Source organism: Falco peregrinus, chromosome 12 (genome assembly GCF_023634155.1).
Source record: "Falco peregrinus isolate bFalPer1 chromosome 12, bFalPer1.pri, whole genome shotgun sequence".
Classification (NCBI taxonomy): Eukaryota; Metazoa; Chordata; class Aves; order Falconiformes; family Falconidae; genus Falco; species Falco peregrinus.
The window spans coordinates 29,437,293-29,460,403 of NC_073732.1; the positions used below are offsets into that span (position 1 = coordinate 29,437,293).

Here is a 23,111-nt window from a genome sequence, read left to right on the forward strand (position 1 = left end):
AGCTTTCCATCACTGCAGCTTCCTAGGAATCTTAAAAAAGGAAACTAAAACCCCAAAAGTTCTAAAAAATCTTTAGAACATCTTTGTACCGACGCACACCACAATCTCATGAATCAAGCAATCATAATTGTGTAACTAGCACAACTGTGACTGGGATTATTTAAATGTGTCTCAGCCGTGTTCTCAGCTCTCCCCACTGGACCCTGTGCAGGAAATATTTGCCAGCAGCTTTGCTACAGGAAGACACAAAATCCAGAAGTCCTGCAGTACTTTTGTAGTTAGCATGCCTTTTAGTAGGATTATTCTATAAAAATATTTATCTTGTTCATCCTGCTTTTATCAATTCAAAAAGCTTGGCCACAGATACAAAACAATCTATGTGTTTTCACATTTAGTGGGGTTGGAAGCACTGACTACTTAATTAGAAGGTTTTGATAATGGGGTGCAGACCTGTAAGATTAGTAGCCAGAGATACTGCTTATATAGGGCAATGGTTTGGTGTAAGATCTTTCATTTAGAAAAAAACAAGTCTGAATGTCACCCCTATTCCTGTTCGCAAAGGCTTCAAGAGCTGCCACCCCAACTTGTACTTCTGTCATCAGACACATGAAGATCCACACTACCACCATCTGCCCTTCCAGTCACCAGACATGCTCTGATATGCCATCAGTTTTCTCCCATGTCTGTCTATGTGTGTGTATATCTTCCAGTTCCGATACACAAGTCCATCAGCAGGACTACAAAAAAAGTCTCTTTTCATAGGCACTGAGCTCAGACAAAAAGTTAGAATTATTTTCTTAACAAAATGCCAGCTAGACCAGCAGAAGTGAATTTTGGATTTGGGGGGAAAAAAAGACTTGTATAGCTAAAGGTAAAATACATTATCAGTTTGCCTTTAAGCCACCAAAATGATACAATATACAGCAGGGGTCTTCCTAGTAATCATGCTCACTTGCTTGCTTTCTAACCCTTTGGAAATAACACCTGTTTAGATCCTTAAACATTAAATTTCGCTGGCATTTTGAGAAAATATCCATGTCTGCATAACAAAGTGACCCTCCAGTTTGCCTTGCTGTTTAGAGTCATTCCAATGAAGTGAAACTGTACACAGAGCTGAGACATCCTGCCCACCCTTTAAGCTCTTAATCCCCTGTGCTGGACAACTGCTTACTTCTCTCACAAGCATGCAAAAAATTATCTGTGCTGCAACATTTAATCCATCAGCAGATTACATTTGAAAACACTGCGTTTTTCCTTCTTTTGGGACTCACATACTCATGGAGAGCTGCACACTTCGATCTTTTACTGGAGGCAGCACTGTGACTGACATACTTAGTTCTAGTTTAACAATTCCAAATAAGTTTTAACCAAGAATGACATTTCAAACCAGAAAGTGCAGCCATGCAATTAGGCTATCTGACAGCGACATATTTTCATGAAGTATGAAAAAGTTATCCCCAAAGTTGCTCACGCTTGGATTCTGTTATCTTTCCGCATATTACCATTTTTAGAATAATTTCATATCAATGGCTATGAAGCTTAACTGTCTGCTGCATCATGAGACCCACACAACTTTTCAGAGAGAAACCCACATAGCATCCACACATTTCAGCACTTCAATTTATATTCAAGATGACTCTGCCTGCTTAGAATTGAATTCCCTTCCCAACATACACTGGCTACTTGTGATCTTCAGAGAGGAAGCCCAGTGACACTTCACTTCTGGTCCGCTAGCAATGGTATCTTGCCTCTATTGCTCAAACACTCTGCAGCAGCCAGAGCTCGCTGCAGCTTCCCTGCACGAAGCAATGCTGAGGACCACCAGTGGCACAGCCCTCCAGCCCCATCGTCAGGAGAGCCAGCTGCTCTGAGCACACCAGGTGTGTCCTTCCCTGAGATCAGCTAAGCAGGAACGAGCATCCTCTTAACTTAGGCTTGTATCTGCACTGTGTATTGCTTTAAATTAAAATTCCACCCTCAACTGAAGTCTTGTAACTATTTCCACCACAAGCCGTTTTTAAGGTATACATACCGGCACTGGCATGGTTCACAGGGGCTTACATATTTCACTTTGTGTCTTCCCCTTTCCTGGTGAAGAAGATAACAAGCTTTGCAAAAAATATATATGTAAACAAGATCCTGAATGTACCAGGGCAATGAAGCATCCTGGTTCCACGCACAGCCTGGAGCTCTGGACGTCTATAAACCAACGAGTGCTTTACAGTGAGAGCACCACCAGAGTGGGCACCACTATCTGTCTGCCTTTTTATTATTTTCTTCCTAAGCAATGACTCCTGACCACCATAAAAACTGATTTGTGAGTTACTCAATATATTGGTTGGGTTAGTTTAGCGATTTTGTATTTCTATCAGAATATGATCAAGTTTTAAATAATGATAAATACTGAAGAGACAACTTTGGACAAAAAGAGCATGTGAGCATATTAAACACGTCTGTTTTACTATTGCATCTATATAAAATTACTCACACACAGCCTTTTTGATAAACTCCACTGCCAATAGTCTGCTAGAACTATACAGTGGAATCACTCCATTCAAATTACAAACCTGATAATGTGTTTTGTTTAGTTTGTATCATGTTTTAAGTACAATGATGGTCATCAGAAGCCTTAAACAATAAACAAAATGGAAAAATAATACAACAGAGAAAAGTGAAGTGAAAGGGAGCAAGGAAATGTCACTAGCCAGACTGAACACAGGATGGCTATTTAAAGCGACTGGAACCACTTTAAACATTTAACATGAGAAGTTGCATTTTGAGGGTTGTTTTTAAGCTTTTCCTCCTTTACCTCAATACATTAAACACACATACAAACTTGTGTTCTTAACTCGGTAATAAAAGCAAACACAGTTATCTTTATTTCCTTCTGGGCAATAAGCTAGTGAGTTACAGCACTATACTGGAAACCTGAGGAGCAGGGTCACACTCGCCACCCAAAGGTCCACTCAATTTATTTTAAAATACTTTGCATTCACCTCCCCATAAATATTTTGCAAAGAAAACAACCCTTGACTTTGCAAGAACTAAATGACAACTTTTGACTTCAACCTAAAGAAATTTCTCGTCTAGAAAGAATGAATTTAAGATTCCAATCAAAGGCAGGCTGCGTTTAACAACTTTTGCCTACTCTCATTCTGGGGATGCAATTACATTATATAAGTACGGGGCTAGTATTGTTTTCTTCAGAGGAAAAAAGCCAATACAAAACTACAGTTTGTTAAACATTCACTCACTCAACACCAACCCCAGAAGTGCTAACTTCCAGAACTCCATTACACGAAGTTGAGAAATAAGGAGAGGCAGCGCTAATTTGCAGCACACGTGTTGTTCAATGTATCTTTACACTCAGCTGAGAAGTAACAGCCATACCTGCCATATGCACATTACACAAGACATTTCTTTTAATGTTGTCAGGGTTGACAAGACCAAGATGCTTCACTTTCTGTTTCAAAGCATTCTCCAGTTTTTCTTGGGGGCGGGGGGGGGGTGGGTGGTGGGTGGGGGGGTGTGTAGCACAGCAGCAGCATGAGGGATGGGAAAGGATATCCAAACAACTATGATCCAAAGTAAGCGATACATCTACTGTACAACAGCAAAGCCCCATTTCTAGCACGAGAGCAACCACAATCTGAGACAAGACCTCAGGAAAGGAGCTCAGTGTTAGAAAGCACTGAGAATCCCTTTTAAGCAAGCTGGAATTTTTAAAGTCAGGGAATAATAAACATGCAATCAAAATCTAAACATGCAACGTGCATGCAATCAAAACTGTGCTACAGTTTGCCTCTCGTACTGAAGATCAACTCCAGCTCTGTGCTTCAGCTCTGACTGGCCTGGGATCAGTGCATGCTAAGGTCACACCCTGCCCACGTGCTTTCATTAAAAGCCAGAAGTATCTAAACCGCAAGTTCTGTCCCACTGACAAACGAACACCTCGTGACTGATGACGACACGTAAGGGGAGAAGATAAATGCATGAGACTTGCTGCTTTAGTACAGAATTGGTCAATCTTTTGAGCAGTTCCCACTTTCAGCCTTGCAGTCCCAGAGCCTGGTATGGATATGACTGCAGGGATTTTGCATGTACCTACACTCGCCAGAGACTAACAGGCTACCACATGTAAAAATCAAGAGGTTTCTCCATGAAGAAGCACCTTTTTTGGAAGAATAAGGTATATGCACGCATCCCCCCCCAAACTGGTCATTTCAATTCTGTGCAGCCTCAGAGGCTTGCATGATCAAGACAGTGGGGAAGATGACACCACACTGCTCAGATGACTGCCAGGTGTGACATTGCCAGCAAACCTCTGGTTAGTAATGAAAATTAAAGTGTAAATCTAACCAGGCGAATCTCCTGACAGCACAAGATATTGAATGCACAACGACTCAGAGTGCCAACGGATAATCGCATGGACTTTCTAATCAAGACACTGCAGAGCAGAGTCCGGGTCTGTGGATTTTATGACACTAAAAAAGGAAATTTGCAGGCAAAGCACGGAGGAAGTTTACTGCTCTTATTTATAACAAAACGACAACAGAATCCCATGACCAAAAGTTTCCATAGCTGTTTCCATCAAAAAAGAAAGACAATGCACGCCTATGTACAGAACTCAAATGCGCCTGTTTCCTAATGGTCATTTGGTTACGACCTTGTGGAGTGCTTATTCACCAATGGCATCCCAGAGAAAACTAAGATATCTCTTTCATACTCAGATAAAGACATAAGCATGATGCTTTTCTCCCTCTAACCAGAGCAGTGAGACTGCCCAGAAAACTAGTCCCAGGACAGTACAACGCAGAGGAAAAAGGCAGTGGGCTAGTGGGACGGGACAGCTCTGAGACCTGCCTTCCTCGAGGCAGAAGTACTGCAAGGTCAGCGTAAATACTCCAGATCACACACCTGTGCTCACATCCACCTTAGCTAGAAGTCTATTTTATAGATCTAAAAATATCAAATTACTGAGTCATCATTCAGGGATGGAGGCCTATGATTGGACTGTAAATCAGCTAACCAGCCCAGGAAGGAACACTACGCTTCAGAAAAACATGAAAGAGAAATTGCTCTGCACTGCAGAGAAGAGCTAGATCTAGCTCAAGCTCGCTGTACACAGGAGCAGGGCACAGCTCTGCATATCCACACCTCCTGGCATGAACTGAGCACACGTGCAGTAAGCCTGAGACATTCTAACACTGGTAATGCAGATGCGGCTGAAGGGACTTCTGTTCTCACACGTGTACAAGTAACATTAATGAGCCCTGGTCATGCTGAAGTGTAAGAGCCATCTCCAGAAAACCAAGCCATTCTTCTGGCCGGAGCCCCACTCCCATACCACATCACTACCTTCAGGTCCAACACGGCGCACAGTCACCTCTGCTGCCAATGGAAAGCTCATAGGTGGTTTTGGGCCACTTTGAGGAAACTGGGAAATAAAAAAATTGGGGTTAGAAATAACATACTAAAAAATAGTGCTTCCTTCTGTCTCTGCCTACGAAACAAAAGGCACCTTCAGCATAACTGCAACAGCAGGGACTGTACAGTGTAGCATCTTTAATCCCTCTGCAAAAAGCCTGTTGTGATACCAGACCTGCAGTCTCCCTTGGAAATCCTGATGTCTTCTTAGATCTGCTTTGTAACCAGCTCCTCAGCTCCTTTTCAAGCAGCAACAGAGGGTAAAAACCCAGCTTTCAGTTACAGGAAAGTGGGGAAAGCAGCCTGGTGCTGGTACCTTTGGAAAACAGCCAGGCAGGAGGGTGAGGAGAAGAAAGTAGGAAAAAGCATTGGTAATTAAAGCTGAAAGAAACCTGGAAAAGCTGGCTACCAGCCTGGGCTGTGCCCTGGAATTCACTGCCAGTTTGCTTTGAGGTGCTAAGTCTTCAAACAAGAGCATTTTACCAGAGCCGAGTCCTTCAGTGATGTGTTTGCCTTATTAGCCCATAGGAAAGACTATTTCTGTTGCACAAAGGTTGGTAGTTCAATCCAAATTGTTGGCTGCGGGCACAAGTCCTGATTTTCTGATGCATCAGCAAAAAAGGTTATTCAGTTCTTTGTTAAATACTCAGTTGCTTGAAACAATAGGAACAACTTTTGAATGTTTAAGCTATTTTCTCACCACGCAAATTTTCCCTTTTGCTGGGTCTTTGAACAATGGCCTCCTTCAACAGAAAGTTTGGGGTGCTGCATATAAAGTGAGAACTGCCCTGGGAAGGAAGAGGTTTAACTGAGGTTGGTGGACAGTTTTGCTTTGCCAAGAGGTTCCTCTTACCCTTTGTTTTACGTTTCTCTTTCAAACTCAGTTATCTTGACAGACAGCACTTTTCTTCCTCTTCTGCTAGGCTCTCATCTGAACACAAATGGAACATTGCTTATTTTAATTTTAGGCTTAGATCAGGAAGCTATGGGAAAAAGTTTATTATGGGTCACACCCTGAAAGTTGACCTTGGTCTCAGAAGGGATATCAAGGCTTCTGTTGCTGTTTCTGGGGAGAGATAAAAAAAAAAGCCAACAAAAAAACCCCAAACAAAACAAAACAAAAAACCCAAACAAAGAAAGGGTGCTTTTTTTGTTTATGTTTTAGAATGAATTACAAACTGTCTCAGAGGGCCAGAGGTTTTTAAAGCACTTGTGATCAGCCAAAGCCTTATCTGACCCTCTCCTCCCATCCTTGCTGCAAAAAATGACAATAGGGTGCATGGAAAGAGATGAAAAGTTTGGCTGACTAGGTGCCCTCTGGGGAGCACCTGAAAAAGCTTTGTGCATCCTCCTGCAGCTGCAGAAGGTCTGCCAGAGGCAAATGGGGCAGGCTTGCCCTTGGATAAGCCTCCTCACCCCGCACTGCAGTCCAGAGCAGCCAGCTCCAGCAAGGCCTCCCAGGGAATGGGCTTCGCAGCAGGGCGGCGCGCTGGAACGGGCAGGCCCCAGCGCCAACTTCGGGCAGCAGGCGTGCTCGAGGAGACTGTGGCAGCCCTGGCCCAGCCGAACATGGGCAGGGAGCAGCAGCACTTCACCCTTTGGAGATGTGTTCCTGTCACACAGCCGAGAGCCTGGGCCACCTCCAGCCCTGCACAAAGCTCAGCTCTGCCACAGTGAGACTGCAGCCCAGCTGTAAAGAAGAAACAGCTTGTGTTGCCAACGACTCATGTCTCTCAGTGTGAAACTGGGCTCCCAGCTCACAGGCATGACTCCTGCCTAGCCAATTTCCACATTCAGAACGAGGATGAGAACGGAAACAGAGTCTGTATTTTTCCAAAACATGCTTCAGTTAAAATAGTACCCCATGATGAGCAGGGGAAGGAACAGGCTTCTCCAGGGCCCCCTGCCCGGCCCAAAACCCTCACCGATATGTTGAGCCTCAGTTAAAGGAACATGTCCCAGTAACGGCAGTTTAACAGCCCCTCACCAACCCTGGCAAAACCCCCGGGGGTCCGGCAAAGCACTCAAAGCAGCATGGCTCCCCCCAGCTGCTCCCAGCCCATGCCTGTGGCACTGGGCACCGGAGCAAAGCAGCAGGCTGGTCACTATCGAGCCTCCCCTGGGAGGGAGGGGAAGGGCCCAAGTGGGGCGCAGGCACATGCAGACACTGGATGTGCGCACGTGTGTGCACACACCCACAGGGGAGCAACTGGCACTGGGAATGAAGCAGAGCAGGTCGTGCCAGGCAAGTGTGCTGAAAGGGTTACACTTGTGAGATGGAAAAGAGTGAAGAGACATGCAAGTTCTCCTCAAAGCCTTCTAAGGACTCTAGGTGCATGTCCTTCCTGAGGAGGGTTAAAACCTGCAACCTCTGGCGTTCACTGCTTCTTCCTAAGTTACAAGTTTAGCCCTCTCTTCTCCTGAGGCACATGAAGAGCTGTAACTCTTTAGGGCAGACAGATTTCCTTCTATTTGCTTGACACTGAAGCCTGACAGTATGAGGCATGGCGCACAAACTCTATGGGATGTGAATCCTAAAGCTACAGCCCACCAGCCCCCAGGGAAGACATAGCATCACAGGGCCCACAGAAGCAGTGCCAGGGAAGCAGGCTGTCATCGGCAGGATCCCTGTGCCAGGCAGCTGAGAGGGGACCAGAGTGTGCCCGACCTCTGATGCCCAAGAAACTGAAACCAAACTTCCACATCACAGCACCTGCCTTCCAGACACAAAATGCTCAGATTTGGGTTCCTAGAAAGGTTGAATGCTCACACTGCCACGTAAACAGAATATAAGGCAGGTATAAAAATTCTCAATAAAACAAACATCCAAACTCATCACCTGAAAGCAATGAATAATTGACAATTATGGCTCTGAACTGGGAATCTTAGGAATGAGAGAGGGGCAAGAATACTCACAATGCAGAGACAATTTTGTCTCTGAAGATACTCCCTCATTTCACTAAGATTCAATGAAACTTGAGGGGAGAAAAGGTCTGCAGGATCAGGTTAACACACACTGGCCCTGTGTAAAGGATGTGTACATGACAGCAGTGCTTTAGTAGAAGGTACATTAATTTGTCCACACCTTTTGGCTCCTTCTTGTAAGGTGGTAAACACCCATAGAAGGAAAGTCCATGAGGAAATTGTGTCTTTAGGGCTCAAGTTAATGTAAAGCAGAGCTCAGGTCACGTACTAAATGTTCATTAACACTAATGTACACAACTTACATATTTCACTTTTCAAAAATAAACATATAAACTTCAATTTCTCTCCCCAAACCTCAGATCTCACTCAGGATACACTACTTTCCCACATTCATGGAAAAGAATCTAATTTTTGCATTACCATACATTTCCACTAATTTCGTCTCAATTTCAAAGCCTCCCAGTGAACATATGGGAGGAAAGGGAAAGGAGGAAGACAGACAGGTGATTAAGGTTAAAAGAAAAAGAAAAAAGAAGAAAACCAAAAAACCCAAAAACCCATACACCAAAGAGTCATCACTTATCCCAAGAACGCATCTGCCAGCCTTTGAGCACGCCCTGAACAATGGCAATGTAAGCCCGTACGCTCCAGTTCAGAAAACTCCCATTAAAAAAGCAGAAGCTGTCAGGGTAGTAAGCTTTACAGAGAAGGTCAGAGCCAGGCCTGGGAACAGCTTAAGAAAAGAAAACACCAGCCTTTAACTTAGGATTGCTTACTGCTTTGCCAACTGCACAAATGCATCTCTCTTGAAACCAGTTCAACACTGTTCTTCATGGAAGTTACGTGTAAGTACACAAAAATAGCACTGGCCATCTGCAGCGCTTGATATCTCGACCACATTTGGCCAAGCAGCCAGGCACGATTCACCAGCTCTTCAGCTTCCTGCTTGCAGAGACACAGCACACTGACCCACCAACACTACCGAAGCAGATAATGAAGATAATATCGCAAAGCATTTGCTTAAAGAACTAAAGCCTATCCAGCTGCAGAGGAGCAGCAATGGGTAAAGCAGAGCACACAGAAGACTGCACTCCAGCCAGTAAGTAACAGAATCTGCTGTAGCTTACACAGTCTTTACAGTGTTTTACATTCTAAGGCACTTCTAAAGGGCTTATTCTGTAAATCTGTTTCATAGCTGAAGAGGGACCACACATGCAATTTTATACTTCTTTCCAGGTGAAAGACTCTGCCTTTTCATTACGCGTTTCTGTACGTTACCAATGCTTTCAAACATTCTCTTCTGATTTTTAAATAACTACCACTATAATTTCTTTTTTTTAAATCAACAAATAATGTGAACAGAAAATCATCCATGCATTATGCAAACCACAAACAAATTACTTAGAACACAAATGAGCACTCATAACTGTAAATAAATACAGAAAACCAAGGCAGACAAACTCTCACACCTATTAGGCTGAGACATGGAACAGCCTTAAGCTACGCCAAAGGCTGCTTCTCTATAGGTAAGCATTGCTCTGTTTTGTGTATCTTGGCAAAAGATATTTTTCTTAAGCAACTACTTTTTTAATTTATGACTGAGGAAACATAACTATATAAACCCCACAGATCAAAACATTAGAAAATAGAATTAAAACCCAAATATTTAAATGACAGATGCTACTATTAAAATAGAACGTTAAGGGAACAATTTCTTTATGTAAGCCACATTTTACTTCTTTAAAATATTCAGGTTTAGGACAATAAAACTACTAATCATTAAAATGTTTTATTAACATATTGTCCCGGTTTTAGCTGCCACAGAGTTAATTTCCTTCCTCACAGCTGGTACAGTGCTGTGGTTTGGATTTAGGATGAGAATGATGTTGCTAACACACTGATGTTTTAGTCATTGCTGAGCAGTGCTTACGCTAAGTCAAGGGCTTTTCAGCTTCTCATGCCCTGCCAGCGAGCATCCTGGGGGGCACAAGAAGCCGGGAGGGGACACCACTGGGACAGCTGACACTGACTGCCCCAAGGGATATTTCACATCATATGATGACATGCTCAGCATACAAAGTGGCGGAGAAAGCTGGCCAGGAGCTGCTGCTCGGGAACTGGCTGGGCATCGGTCGGTTGGTGGTGAGCAATTATTTTTCATTTGCATCACTTGGTTTTCTTGGGGTTTATGTCTCTTTTTGTTATTTTTCTTTTCATTAATTTTTTTCTTATTACTATTTTTTTTTCAATTATTAAACTGCTCTTATCTCAACCCATGGGTCTTTCCACTTTTACCTTTCCAGTTCTCCCCCTCATCCCACTGGGGGGGGGGGGGAGTGAGCAAGCAGCTGCGTGGTGCTTAGTTGCTGGCTGGGGTTAAACCATGACACATACTAGAATAATTCCAAAATTGATAGTACAGTTACTTCTAAAAGCTGATCTGTTTAATCCTCTTAATACAAAATTATAAACTGACCAGTCCTTATACCCTGGTCCTAACTTTTCCTCTTACATCCACCATTCCATAATTCAGATATTCAGATACTGTAACTGATAGGAGACAGGAAGAATCAGGGGGGGGGGGGGGGGGGGGGGTTTGAAGCTCAATTAAAAGAAGCGGAATATTTGCATTAGATCTGAAAATGATCCCACATGCAAACAACTCAAAGCATTCTCCATGTTTCTGTGTGAACATCAGGGTTTGCACAGATACTTCACAGACTCTAATCATTTAATGTTAAAATGTTGTGGGTTTAGAATAATTTAGACCCTTGTCTAAGAATAAGAAATGAAAACAGAATGAAAAGTTTAACTTACCAGGACAATTAGGCTGTTACATTTCAGATTTCAAAAGTAGCATAGGGACTCCTGGGCAACAAGAAGAGATGAAACAATTGCTGGTGGGTTTTGCAAGACAGAAATAAAATTCCACCCTTGGGGCGTCCTCAGGCTGCAACTAAAGGAGCTTGCACTGCCTGCTTGTTTTAACAAGAAATACACAATCTTATCTACAGCTGCACTTTACACCTGTTGGCTCTCCTTACTCGCTCTGTCCTTCAGAACACCAGAAATTAATCCTATATGTCAAGAAAACATCACATAAGATCTTTCTGATGTAACAACTTTGGTCAGGAAAATCTTGTTATAAAATGCTGTCAATGCTAAATGCTGTCTGCGCTAACTGGTGCCATTTTATGTGGCATGCTTTTTCCTGCCAAGCTATCAGCAGTAAGCTTTTTACTTAAGCTTTGTTCATGAACTCAGCAGAAGCGATGCACGGGTGGGCGACATGCTGGAAGCACTGTCGAGGCAGCCAGACCACCCCCTGGCAAGTTCAGGCGTGGGGCTGCCGGGGCTCCAGCACCTGCCCACGTTACCCCCGCTCACCCCCACCCTGCCTCCTGCCAGGGCAGTGCAGGGCACTTCATTGCTGTCATCCAACCTGGGGACAAAAACGTTTATTTTCCTCGTGGCTGGCTTGCCTGAAAACATCAGCTTGCAACAGTTTTGTTTTTTTTTAAAAGAGTGAGAAGATGGGGAGAAGAAGGAAGGAGGGCAGCAAGGAGAACAAAAGCTTGGTACTCGGTACTCAGATCTGAATCAGTTTTAGCAACAGATGTTTTGGGTCCAACTGGAAATGAAAATTCATTTACAATCATAAAAAAGTCAAGACCTTTTACTGCAATACTGCATACTTCTGAGAACTGTTGATGGGACTCCTCTCAGCCCAATCACTGGCAGGAAATGCTTCTAACACATCGAACTTAAAAGCTTGGGAATGTTTTTTCCAAATATAAGGAATGAGAAACACACATAAAATCATTAATTCTTAAGAATTTATGAACATTGGCTGTGTTACACAAAGAAAGTCAAACCTTCATACCCCCATCCAAGCCCATACAACCAGCCAAAAGAAAACAGGCAGCCAGGAGCTAATACAGTCCCAGCAATGAGATGTCACAGATTTATTCCATGCTTTTTGTTAAAATACCACTTTAAAAGTTAGATGATACAGCCAATTTTTTCCAAATTGAGTAAGTCAACTGCTCCCTTCAGTTAAAGAGATGAGGAAGAAAATCCATGCCAGGACCTACTGCTGCCCAGTGCAAAGCAGAGGGCTCCAGTGGTGGTCAGGTGCTGCCACTCTGCTAGGTGGCACAGGGTCCCTGTCTACAAGGTCATTCATGGGGCTGCAGTCCCTGTGCAGGCATCAGTGGTGCTAAGTGGGGACACTGCCAGAAGGGTCGACTGCACATGGCTTGGCGATGCAATGCACACAGGAGGAAAAAAACACAAGGCTGACAGTTCAGAAGGCCCAGCAGCACCATCAGGACTGGCACACGATCTTAGGAAAGCCCCACAGGACAGCATTCTGAGTTGGAAGAGGTCCAAGTCCAGCTTTTGTTTGATTCATCCCATGTTTAGGAAGTCGGGAGTTTGTAAATAACAGCATAGCATGAAAAAAACACTTCATCACCAACTGCAACCTCCTCCCTCGAGTATCTTAAAATTTTGCCCTTTGGGATCAAAAGTGAGAAGTACTGCTAAGATGTAATTAGTTGTTTACACTTCTGTTCTTCCCCTTACTAACCACAGACAGGACATACCCAGACACCAAGGCTCGTCCGGGTTGGCAGGAGCCACTGCTACTCATGGGGATGCAGCAGCAGTGACCTTCACAGGACACATGGCCTTTCTCAGCCACTTTCACAGGGGATGCTACTCTCACCGGCACTCCGAGGAGCTGCCTGAGTAGAAATATGGCTCACTCTGTCCTCTCACACCAGACAAGAGTGGTCTTGAAAGCAAGAGATGGAAGGCACAGCAGCAAGGAACAAAGACTCTCTAGAAGTCACTGTCACATTTACCAGTCCTGCTTTCCTCTGAGCCATGCTGGAGGATGGGTGCACTGAGTGCCATCACATACGATGCTATCACAGTTTTTCACTTACTGCTTTCTGCAACAGGAATGCTATTTTGTATTTTCTATCATCCTGATTCAACTATTCATCCTCCAGTACATTCTATGCATCTACAACAAACAAGAACTACCACCACCCAGTACACCATTTTAAAGGGTTGGATTACTACACGCTGTATTTTGCATGCTTTTAGTCTCTTAAGTATTAAAATCCAGACATTGCCTTACAACAAATGTTATAATAAGAACAGAAAAATAACAAAATCTTCATCCCTTGGCAAACTCACAAGAAGTCAAACAGGCCAACATATCTCCACAGTCACAGCAAATATTCCTTCCACAGGAGACCAGCCATTACAACCACGGACCCTTGAAGGTCTCCACCTGGGCATCTACCCCACCGGCTGCCAGGCTGAGCACCTTTGTGCAGATGCAGAAAGGCTGGAGACCAGCCCCGAGAATGCACCAGCTGTGAACCACCCAGGTGACCAGAGGAGAGCACTTTCCCTTGGACAGCCCCTGCTGGACCCTGCCGGTTCTGCCCCTCAAAATGCCCAGCTATGTGCCTGCAGAGAGCACCCCAGAGAAACGACAGCCAGGATCCCACCCCCTGCAACTCACAGCTAGCAAGCCCTGCTTTTATTTCCCTCTGCTGGTCCAGCTCCTAACAAACGCGTGAGCACGCCCACCCTCCAAAGCCCCACAAGGAGCCCCACAGCAGCCTGCCCTGATGGTTTCCAGCCAGCAGCTGCCCGAGCGCTGCTCGGAGCGGGAGCTCCGGAACGTGGGGCAGGCAGCTCACACCACAGCGGGCAGGGGTACACATCCTAACTGGGGGCTGCTTTCCCACTGGATTACACCAGCATGGCTGGGACTGCAAGTTCAGACCACTACCAATATTCCCTACCACATTACAAAGAACATCTTAAAAAAAATTATTCTTCTAGCACAACTCAGCACAATTTGCAATTGCTTTATTTTGTGTATTGCGCTTCCTCTTTCTCTAGATTTCTCATAACATCAGAGGTAACATTTGGCACGATCTTCCACCCTGATAAACTCCATTATGCAGTTCAAAAAAGATTTCTGGGGACAGTGAATGCCGTCAACAATTCCTGACCCCATAATTGCATTCCCTATTTATTTATTAGACAGCTGCATTAATTTCCATAAACAGCTAAAATGTGAACTCGGTACTACAGAACCTTTATCATATTCAGGGTAAAAAAAACCCAAACTTGTAAATATTACTCTTATCTTCAGTAAAGCAGCCATAAACTTTTAAATTTGACAACCAAGTTACAGAAGTCAAGAAAAAGTGCCTTAATGATATTGGAAGGATTACAAATGATAGTGTGAGGGTTTGAATACAGAAGTAACTAAGCATTTGTATATGGTTTATGTGACCTTCCTTCTGTGCATTTTGCCAAGCAACGTGATTTGCAAACCGAGTAAGTTCAAAACTTGTATATATTTTACCAAATCAGTCTTGTTAATTTGGTGAATCAAGTTTGCTTGTTTTGCAGTAGTTGATATTATTTACACAGAATAAATATACTTCACGCTGGACCAAGCATTTGAACATGAAATGCTGCTGAAGTATGAAAGAGTATTCTCACAAATCACAAATTGCTGGGTGCTAATACATACCCTCCAACACACACCAAACAGCAGCAGTTACACAGCAGCAATAAAACAGATGTTTTAAGAATTGGAAAAAGGGTGTGTGTGTGCAAGAATCCTTAAGCTTAGTCATCACCTCAAGTAGCATTTGGACCAGAGTCCTACACTGACCCACCAATTAACATCAACAGAGAAGTGTTCACAGTTTCCAGATGAACCCTAGCATGGAATGAAGGGTGAATACCTGTGCCATTTCAAGCTGTGTATTGCTTAGTGGAGCTGCTGCAAGTTCTCAGTAGAGAAGAGAATGTTCTCGTTATGAAGGTTTAAGGGCAGCTTGAACAAGAATGCAACCAGAACAAGCATGGAAGGGCAGCTCCTCTATAAAGTGGAAGCATGCCTTCTGCCAACTACATGCAACCCATCTCTGCAATCCACAAATCAGCAGAGCATGGACATAGCGGCAGCAGTGGTTATGAGGATCCAGAAGCACCAAGCAGCTGTATAAAGGCCACTCTGCTAGACTGATTCTTTACCAGAGCACAGGAGTTAGTCCATGTGGTGCCACATTGCCACAGCTCCTACGGGATTCACACTGGGACTCATGGCTGATGGAGGAACAGGCTAGCAAGGCAACAGTGTTGGCTACCAGTGCTGAACTATTCAGAGCAGCAGGGACAAGGCGTTCCACCAAGAGCTGAGTGCGTGACCAGGTGACAAAAAGAGCAGATGAATTTGATGGCAAACACAAATTATGTGACATGCAGCATCATAAAAGCCTCTAGACTTACCCATGCAGTGATGGGCTTCAGGTTGAACATGACTGCTCTATGAGTTTGTCCCTAACTGATCTTGAAGTCCTCCTGAAAGATCAGAAGACTTGTCTGCAGTACTGATCATTACAGTCAAAACAGGCATTGCACTGTGGGAACCCCTCTGCACCACAGAATTACTGTCCTATGTTATAATACACAACTCTAACAAGTGTATTTTCCAGTCTCTCACATAGGTCTCCCAGCAAGAAACGAGGCCCTGTGCCCGAGAATGGAAGGTGCTTTAGACCCTTAACAAAGGGCACCACAGCAGTCAAGTCACAAAAGGTAAGGACATGCCATTGGTATTGAAAGATCTACAGTCTGACTTGGACTTTGGCCTCCTTCTCAACCACAAACAGTTGATAAACTTGCTGGTATCAAATGTAAAATTTGTCGAGGGTATCTTTCACGCTACACAGACTCAACATACTTTAGAAAGCTTTAGGGCCCACATCTCTAAACATATGCTTCTGAAAAAATCCTTTGTTGTATGATGCCTCAGCACAAGAAATACTTCATGAACCCCTATCTGCTACTAAGTGCAAGTGTACTTTGCTTCAGGAAACCCTACAGAGCAGGAACAAGTTCTAAACACATCATAAGCAGAGCAAGAGTCCTGCTTAGACAGCCTGACAGGAGGAGAAGAACACATACACAGTAGACAGCAAGGGGAAGAGAACAGGTTTTAAATACAGTGTGTTACCATCTTAAATAAAAATGCCATTCGCTACTGGTGCTTTTCCAGGAGACCCTTCTAGTCTTCGCAATGTCACCCTAAACCTTTACCTCCTAAATCTTATTAGGATTATTACCTCCTAATCTTAACACACCTATTCACATGGTAGTTATAGCACCTGCTCTCCACACCATCTTTTCCCTTTAAAAACCCAACCAAACAAAATCAAATGCCTTGAGATGACTAGAGCTGAAACATAAAGATAGGATGGCAGGTCACTGTATGGGAGAACTACCAGAAAGACATTAACTACAGGCTTCAGGTGTGACCACGGGTAAATGCCTGCTCCGTTGTTATCCATGCAAGTTCTAGAACAGCACCTAAGCACTGGTCAGCTTTTACAGGGTCTGCAAAAAGGACACAGAAAACAACACCGCAGAGGAAACAATTTTGCCTATTTGAAAGAAAATTTCCAATTCTAGTTATTGCAAGGTTGCATTCTGTTTGAATCTGCTACACTGAGGCTTCAGTTACTGACTCTGAATTGTGGCAATATGGAAATTCTTCTTTTTCTAAAAGATGAGGTGGGGGAGGGGGAGCAGGTTTCACAGCTCCGTGGCACTAATTTTCCAGTTGCCTAGGTTCCCATTTGCCAAATGCAGCAGCATTAAATCCCGTAACTGCTCTGCCCTCCCTACAGAGGACAGTCCAACCCCCTTAGACATTCTGTCAAAGAATAGCAGGCAGCAGATGTGACTTTTTCTTGGAGATACTCTAAAATTTAAATCTGACTGACTTGAGAGGACAGCTCTAGCTTCTACGTTATGCTAACACACACACTCCTGAGTGTCATGCTACTGAAAGTTTAAAGCAAACTGTGCTAGCTGCACATACAGGCTTCTTTGAAGTGAACATTAGAAAATACTGGCATACACTAGATATTTCACACTTGACTAATAGAAGAGTGTTTTTTATGTCTGTAAACAAAACAGAACACTGGTTCAAGGAATATTTGTGTCCCCCACATGCTGCCTGGTAAACCAGTGCTAAAAATACATACTACTCCTTTAAGGCTTAATGAGATGTACTCAGAGTCACAAAAATCACTGTGGCCCAATCCCCCTCCTAGTTAGCAGTGCATAGGCTTGCTTACACCCGCAGAAAAGGGGCAGCACACGGCATGAGGACAACGGATTAAAGTTGAACAGAGAAGCAAATGGATTTTCTGTTCCAAACAGCAGCATGCCCTTCAATATCATCAAAAAGTGAGACAGCACCACATGGAAAATACTAAGTATGCATCCCTGCTGGAAATGATATGGTGTGGAAACATGGTCATTTCTGAGAAGCATGCCAAATTTATTTTGAAGTAAGAGTAGAAAACTTGTACTAATTAACAGAAACCATAGTACCATTTTATCTTACTGAGACAATCTTTCTCTGCTTCTAGGAACAAAGATATTGTAAGATGTTCAACTCCAGCACAAACTCCTTGGGAAACAACTGCAGCCACAGCACAGTAATAACTAAGACAGTCATCCCCCTGGTCTACTGTTTAATTTTCATAGTAGGACTCTTGCTGAACAGTGTAGCAGCATGGATCTTTCTGTATGTTTCTAGCAAAAAGAGTTTTATTGTTTATCTCAAGAACATCGTTCTTGCCGATCTCCTAATGAGCTTGACATTTCCTTTCAAAATTCTTGCTGATTCAGAAATTGCACCTCCACAGCTCAACATCTTTGTGTGCAGATACTCTGCTGTTGTTTTTTATACAAACATGTATATCAGTATAACATTTTTTGGCCTTATAGGTTTTGACAGATACTACAAAATTGTAAAGCCTTTACTCACCTCCTTTGTTCACACAGTTAACTACAGTAAGGTGGTCTCCATAATCATATGGCTATTGTTAATGCTTATATCATTTCCAAATATGATTTTAACTAATGAAATCACTAAAGAAAATTATTCCAGAAAATGTATAGGTCTTAAAAGTGAGCTTGGCAGACAGTGGCACAAGGCATCAAGTTATATTTGCACAGGGATTTTCTGGGTTGTTTTTCTTCTTCTAATAATTTTTTACACTTCTATATCAAAAAAAATATATCGCTCTTATAAAAAATTCCAAAGGAACTCAGAAGTGACCAAGAGAAAAACCAGTCGTAATATATTCAGTATCATGTTTGTATTTGTCATTTGCTTTGTACCCTATCACCTCTGTAGAACACCATACACTCTAAGTCAAACTAGCTCACAATTCAACTGTCAGTCAAAAACATCTCTGTACTATGCAAAGGAGTTTACTCTTGCACTGTCTGCTGCAAATGTGTGCCTTGATCCCATTATTTATTTTTTCCTTTGTCTACCCTTTAAAGAAAAGCTGTATCAAAAACTGCATCTCCAGCTGAAAACCTCAAGTGATGTTGAAATTTCTAAATCCAGAAGATCTAATACACTTCGGGAAGGTATGAACAGAGTGTAGTCTGAGGTCTGTAAAACAACGTACATTTCAGAAAGTGCATTCAAGAATGCAAATGTTTCAAACTGAACAGATGAGACCCATCAATAAAACTGAAAAAAAATTTCAGTGTAAAATACCAAGTGGTGTTTTTCTGTATAAAAACATTATTGCATATTGCCAATATATTTACTATGTGCTATTTCAGCTGATGCTATGATTGCATTATGGTGTGACACAACCTATCTGGATATGAAAAAGAGAGAGAGGAGTAACTGGAACACCACATTCTGGAGCTCCAGGCCATGGTTCTCTGAAACGATTATCCAACAGACCCAATAATCAAACTGTTTCGCTGTTGTTTCTCACAAAGCCAGGCACAACACATATAACTATCAACAAACCAGCCTGAAGGGCCTGGAACAACCCATCACTCCATGTTATCTGGAGCAGACCCCTCAGAAGCAACACGAGCAAGTTCAGCCCAAGTCTCTCTGACTTGGCCTCCACCAGCCGATAAAAAGAGGACTGAGATCCAGAGGGAAAGCTCTCTCCTGTGTTTACCAGGCCACAACATATAGGGCTGAAGGCAATGTGCAGCTTGGGAAAGGACTCTGTTCTAACAACTGGGGGTGGGGTGGGGGCGGGGGTGGGGAAGTGAGAGGAAGGAGGGAAAAAAAAGGAGGAAAAAAATACACATCAAATCCTTAAAGATCTGCACAGAGCCTGAAAACCCCTTGGTAAAATTAAGCTAGGGAAACATTCTATAAAATTAGGAATTAAACATGAGTAGTTGTCACCCTTGGACACCCAACGTCAGAACATTTCTATAAAATGCAATGCTCAATATAAGCAAGTGTTTAAAGAGGATCCTTCTATAACCTAACCAGCCTAGCTACACTGTACCATATTCCTCAGGACTCTTCTGAAAGAACATGCTGTACGCCAAAAATGTTCACACCAAACTGACTGGGATCTTAGTAACTCCCTTGCTGTTGCTGAAGAAGGAGGTAAGAACACTCAAGGAGCAGTCTGGAAACACACACACAGAGCTGTCTAGAAACTCTGGGATATATTTAAATCTAGAATGATTTGTTGGTTTTCCCATGCTTTTGGCACAATGATAAAGCATTTCTCTCTGTACAAAGGTAATACCTGAAAGCCACCAACCTTCTATATATAAAAATAATCTCTTTTTAAATTTTTCAGTGAAGCTTTTTTTTTTTTTTGGTTGATTTTACCATTGTACAGGGAAAACACACCAGTGCATAAAGTACCCACAAAAGCTTTCAGGCAGTGGCTCTGGAAGATTAATGCCTTCATTTTACTTAACAAAGATGACATAGGAACAGAAAACAGAAATAACATGCTTTACTTTCTGCCACTGTGTTTCATTTCAGTCCTAACAAATAATCTCTCAGGGTGAATTAAACATATGGTCTTTTAACCTTCTCCAAGGTTGTGGGTAACATTTCTCAGCCTGAGACCACCAATCTACAGTTAAGAGTATTTACCATCACAGAGGATTGTATTTCAACTAAAGGACTGGACAACTCTGTAGAGTTTAAACACACCTTTATGGAGCGTATTTACCTCCCTTTATTTCCCACTTGCCAACCACAAAGCATCCAGCACCCGACACCTGAGGAAACCTGGATATTCATCCTCCTCCTGAACCAGCCTTTAGGGAACATGGGTTGTTTTTTTAAAAGAAAACGCATAAAAGATTATTTATATGGTTCTTTCAGAGCTCCCTGACTCTTGTCAAACTGACACTTTGCAGGCTCTTCTCTCCAAGCAGGGGAAATAGTCTGTTGGAGAAGGGAATCTGCTGCTTTGTGGGAGATTTTTTTGTCATTTATGGCAAAAACACTTAGTTCCTTACATGGCATGGCTTGGTATTTGCCTACTTAAATCTAAGTAATTGGAGCTGTGAAAGCACACTGGCATACAGAGATGAAAGCAATTCTACAGTATATGTTTGTATAACTTTGTAATTACTTTCCAAGCTTTGAAAAAATTATTTGTATTGTAAAATTGTTTCCTCACCCCACCAGATTAGTGATACGGGAATGCCAAAATTTTACATCGAGGCACCCAGAACGGATGCCAACCAACACACTGTTTCAAAAACGACAGTAAGTTTCTAGCTTTTCGTTTGCTTTGACAAAATATTTCTCCAATAGCTTCACTAGTCACAAGATGCTTCTGTAACCCCTGATCCTACTGCCATCTGCCACTGTGTGACAACTCTCAAATAGCACTGTTATTAAACCAAATTTCTACTCCACTGTCCCAACCTTGCTCTTTATTTAGCTATGGAAGGGAAACTGGAAGGGAAAGGTATGGGGCTGATTTTTTGTCTGCCCTGGGTAAGTTAATTCTTTCAAAGCACATCATGCCTCAGATAAACCTAGCTGGCTCCTCAGACACCCAGAAGTCTTGTGGTCACAATAAGTACCAGCTCTTGCCTTGTCAACTTACACCTGGAGGAACTTCCCTAAAATTCTTTCCGTGAAAGTTACAGGCAACCCAGAGCTAAACAAGGTTCCCTTTTGACAGTGACCCAGTCCTCAGCTGCAGCTTATCCTCCCAGCTTACGCATCATTTCCCCCCATGGCAGCACAGGAACAAGAGGTTGGGTTTGGTCAGTTTATTCTTTGGAGAGCTGATTCAGCTGGACCTAGAAACTCTCTCGCAAAGGTATGGTGCCCCTGGTAAGAAGTGGCCGTGGCCAGCTGCCAAGAGATGTCAAGCACACATTTGCTCAGAAAAGTTGCCATGCTCACACATTTCAGCCTCTCCTCCCCCAGCCTGGTAGGGTTCCTGGTCACTCCTTTGTGAGGAGATGTTGTTCTGCTGTTCCAAACCTTGAGACAGGACCCAGGTAGGGTGGGATAAATCTGCTTCAAAAAGCCCATAAACACCTCACCCTTTAAACCACGCATCCTCTCGTAAACCTGCCCTAGCCATTAGCGACACTGCACAGCTGCCTACCCAGAAGCCAACTCAACATTACACCGGACAAATGACAATGCTGCCGTTACTGTGCAATGGGTTATTTATGTTAATACTGTGGGGTAAGGCTTCAAAATGGACCATTTTCTCTGCCACTGATAGAGCGCAGTAATTTTCCAGGAAAAGAGCTGAACCTAGTAAACGGAAATCTTTCCTCCAAACACTATTTCAGGACAGAAAGCTCACTCCACAACTGCCCCGACATATAAAAATACCCTGGTTGTGCAGAAATCAGCAATACGACTCACAGAGTTTAATTTTGCAGGATGCTGTCTCAAAAAATGATCTCTACTGTAAAAGAACAACAAAAGCAACATACCAAAGAGGAGGCAGATGCCACTTTACCTGACAAGGCCATACAACCAGCAGATGTAATGAGGCAGCACCCCTTGTACTGGCTATCTTTAACACAAAAGGAACAGGAGGGAAGGGCTAGCTTCCCTCTGCCAACACCCATATTTTCTCATTTCATCCCAATAATTAAGTCCAATAAATAGATTTTTGTGAGAAATTTTCATTAGCAGATCTAATAATCATCACTTCAGGGCACTGCATATCTGTAAAACACTGTTCAAACAATTAAAACTAAGTATTGATAATTGGTGGAAGGCAACAGGACAGGCTAAGGAGCTCCTTGCTATCTGACAGGAGGCCGGTGTGCTCGGCTGGCTGCTGATGACATTGGTGCCCAGGACATGGTTATCTACCTGTATTATCTGGAGTTCACAGACTGGTTTGTACCAAGCAGACCAGATCTCCCCCCTCTCCAACAATGGCAACAGGCTACACTAAACACATCTTACTTCCTTATGCTCTGAAATCTATATCCATCAGTTTTTTCTTCATCCAATATAGTTATTTCTGCTCAGAATTTGTAACTACCCCATACCAAGATCACTCCTATTTTTCATTTACAATGCAGATATTACAATGGGATAAAAAATTTTAATCTGTCAGTGAAAGTCATGAAAAGACATAAGAGAAAAGACTAAACTGGATAGTGTGTACGTGTTTGTACACAAAAAAACCCCACCACCTTCTTGACTACATGATTGAAGGACGGCAAAAACACCACTCAGAGATTGTTCCTCAAAGACATACATCAATACCGAAACAGTGACCACGACAGCCAGGCACAGGAAGAGAGGAAAACTCTCTCAGGACAGTTTGTACCATCTGCTCGTCACTGTGCCTCTGATACCAGTTTTGAACACTTCTGACAATTAAAGATAACCTGAAAGAAAACCA

The 23,111-nt window shown here is 43.0% G+C and overlaps 2 protein-coding genes across 16 annotated transcripts in view; one reads left to right on the forward strand and one right to left on the reverse strand.

Moving 5' to 3' along the window:
- MED12L (mediator complex subunit 12L) overlaps positions 1 to 23,111 on the reverse strand; it is a 150,577-nt gene that overhangs the window by 83,799 nt on the left and 43,667 nt on the right. The window lies entirely within an intron of this gene.
- On the forward strand, positions 1,728 to 19,029 carry P2RY14 (purinergic receptor P2Y14). Of its 3 annotated transcripts, none has more exons than XM_055817198.1 (3): positions 1,728 to 1,880; positions 15,894 to 15,996; positions 17,838 to 19,029. In XM_055817198.1, the coding sequence occupies exon 3, from the start codon at positions 17,856 to 17,858 to the stop codon at positions 18,867 to 18,869; it is 1,014 nt and encodes a 337-aa protein (XP_055673173.1). In that variant the 5' UTR covers positions 1,728 to 1,880; positions 15,894 to 15,996; positions 17,838 to 17,855; the 3' UTR covers positions 18,870 to 19,029. The 3 variants fall into 3 exon arrangements, with proteins under 3 accessions (XP_055673173.1, XP_005233816.1, XP_055673172.1); XM_005233759.4 differs by lacking the exon at positions 1,728 to 1,880 and adding an exon at positions 6,668 to 9,451; XM_055817197.1 differs by lacking the exon at positions 1,728 to 1,880 and adding an exon at positions 9,491 to 10,494.

Coding starts and splice junctions, on each gene's coding strand:
- P2RY14 (XM_055817198.1), top strand. CDS start 17,856: ATGTTCAACTCCAGCACAAACTCCTTGGGAAACAACTGCAGCCACAGC.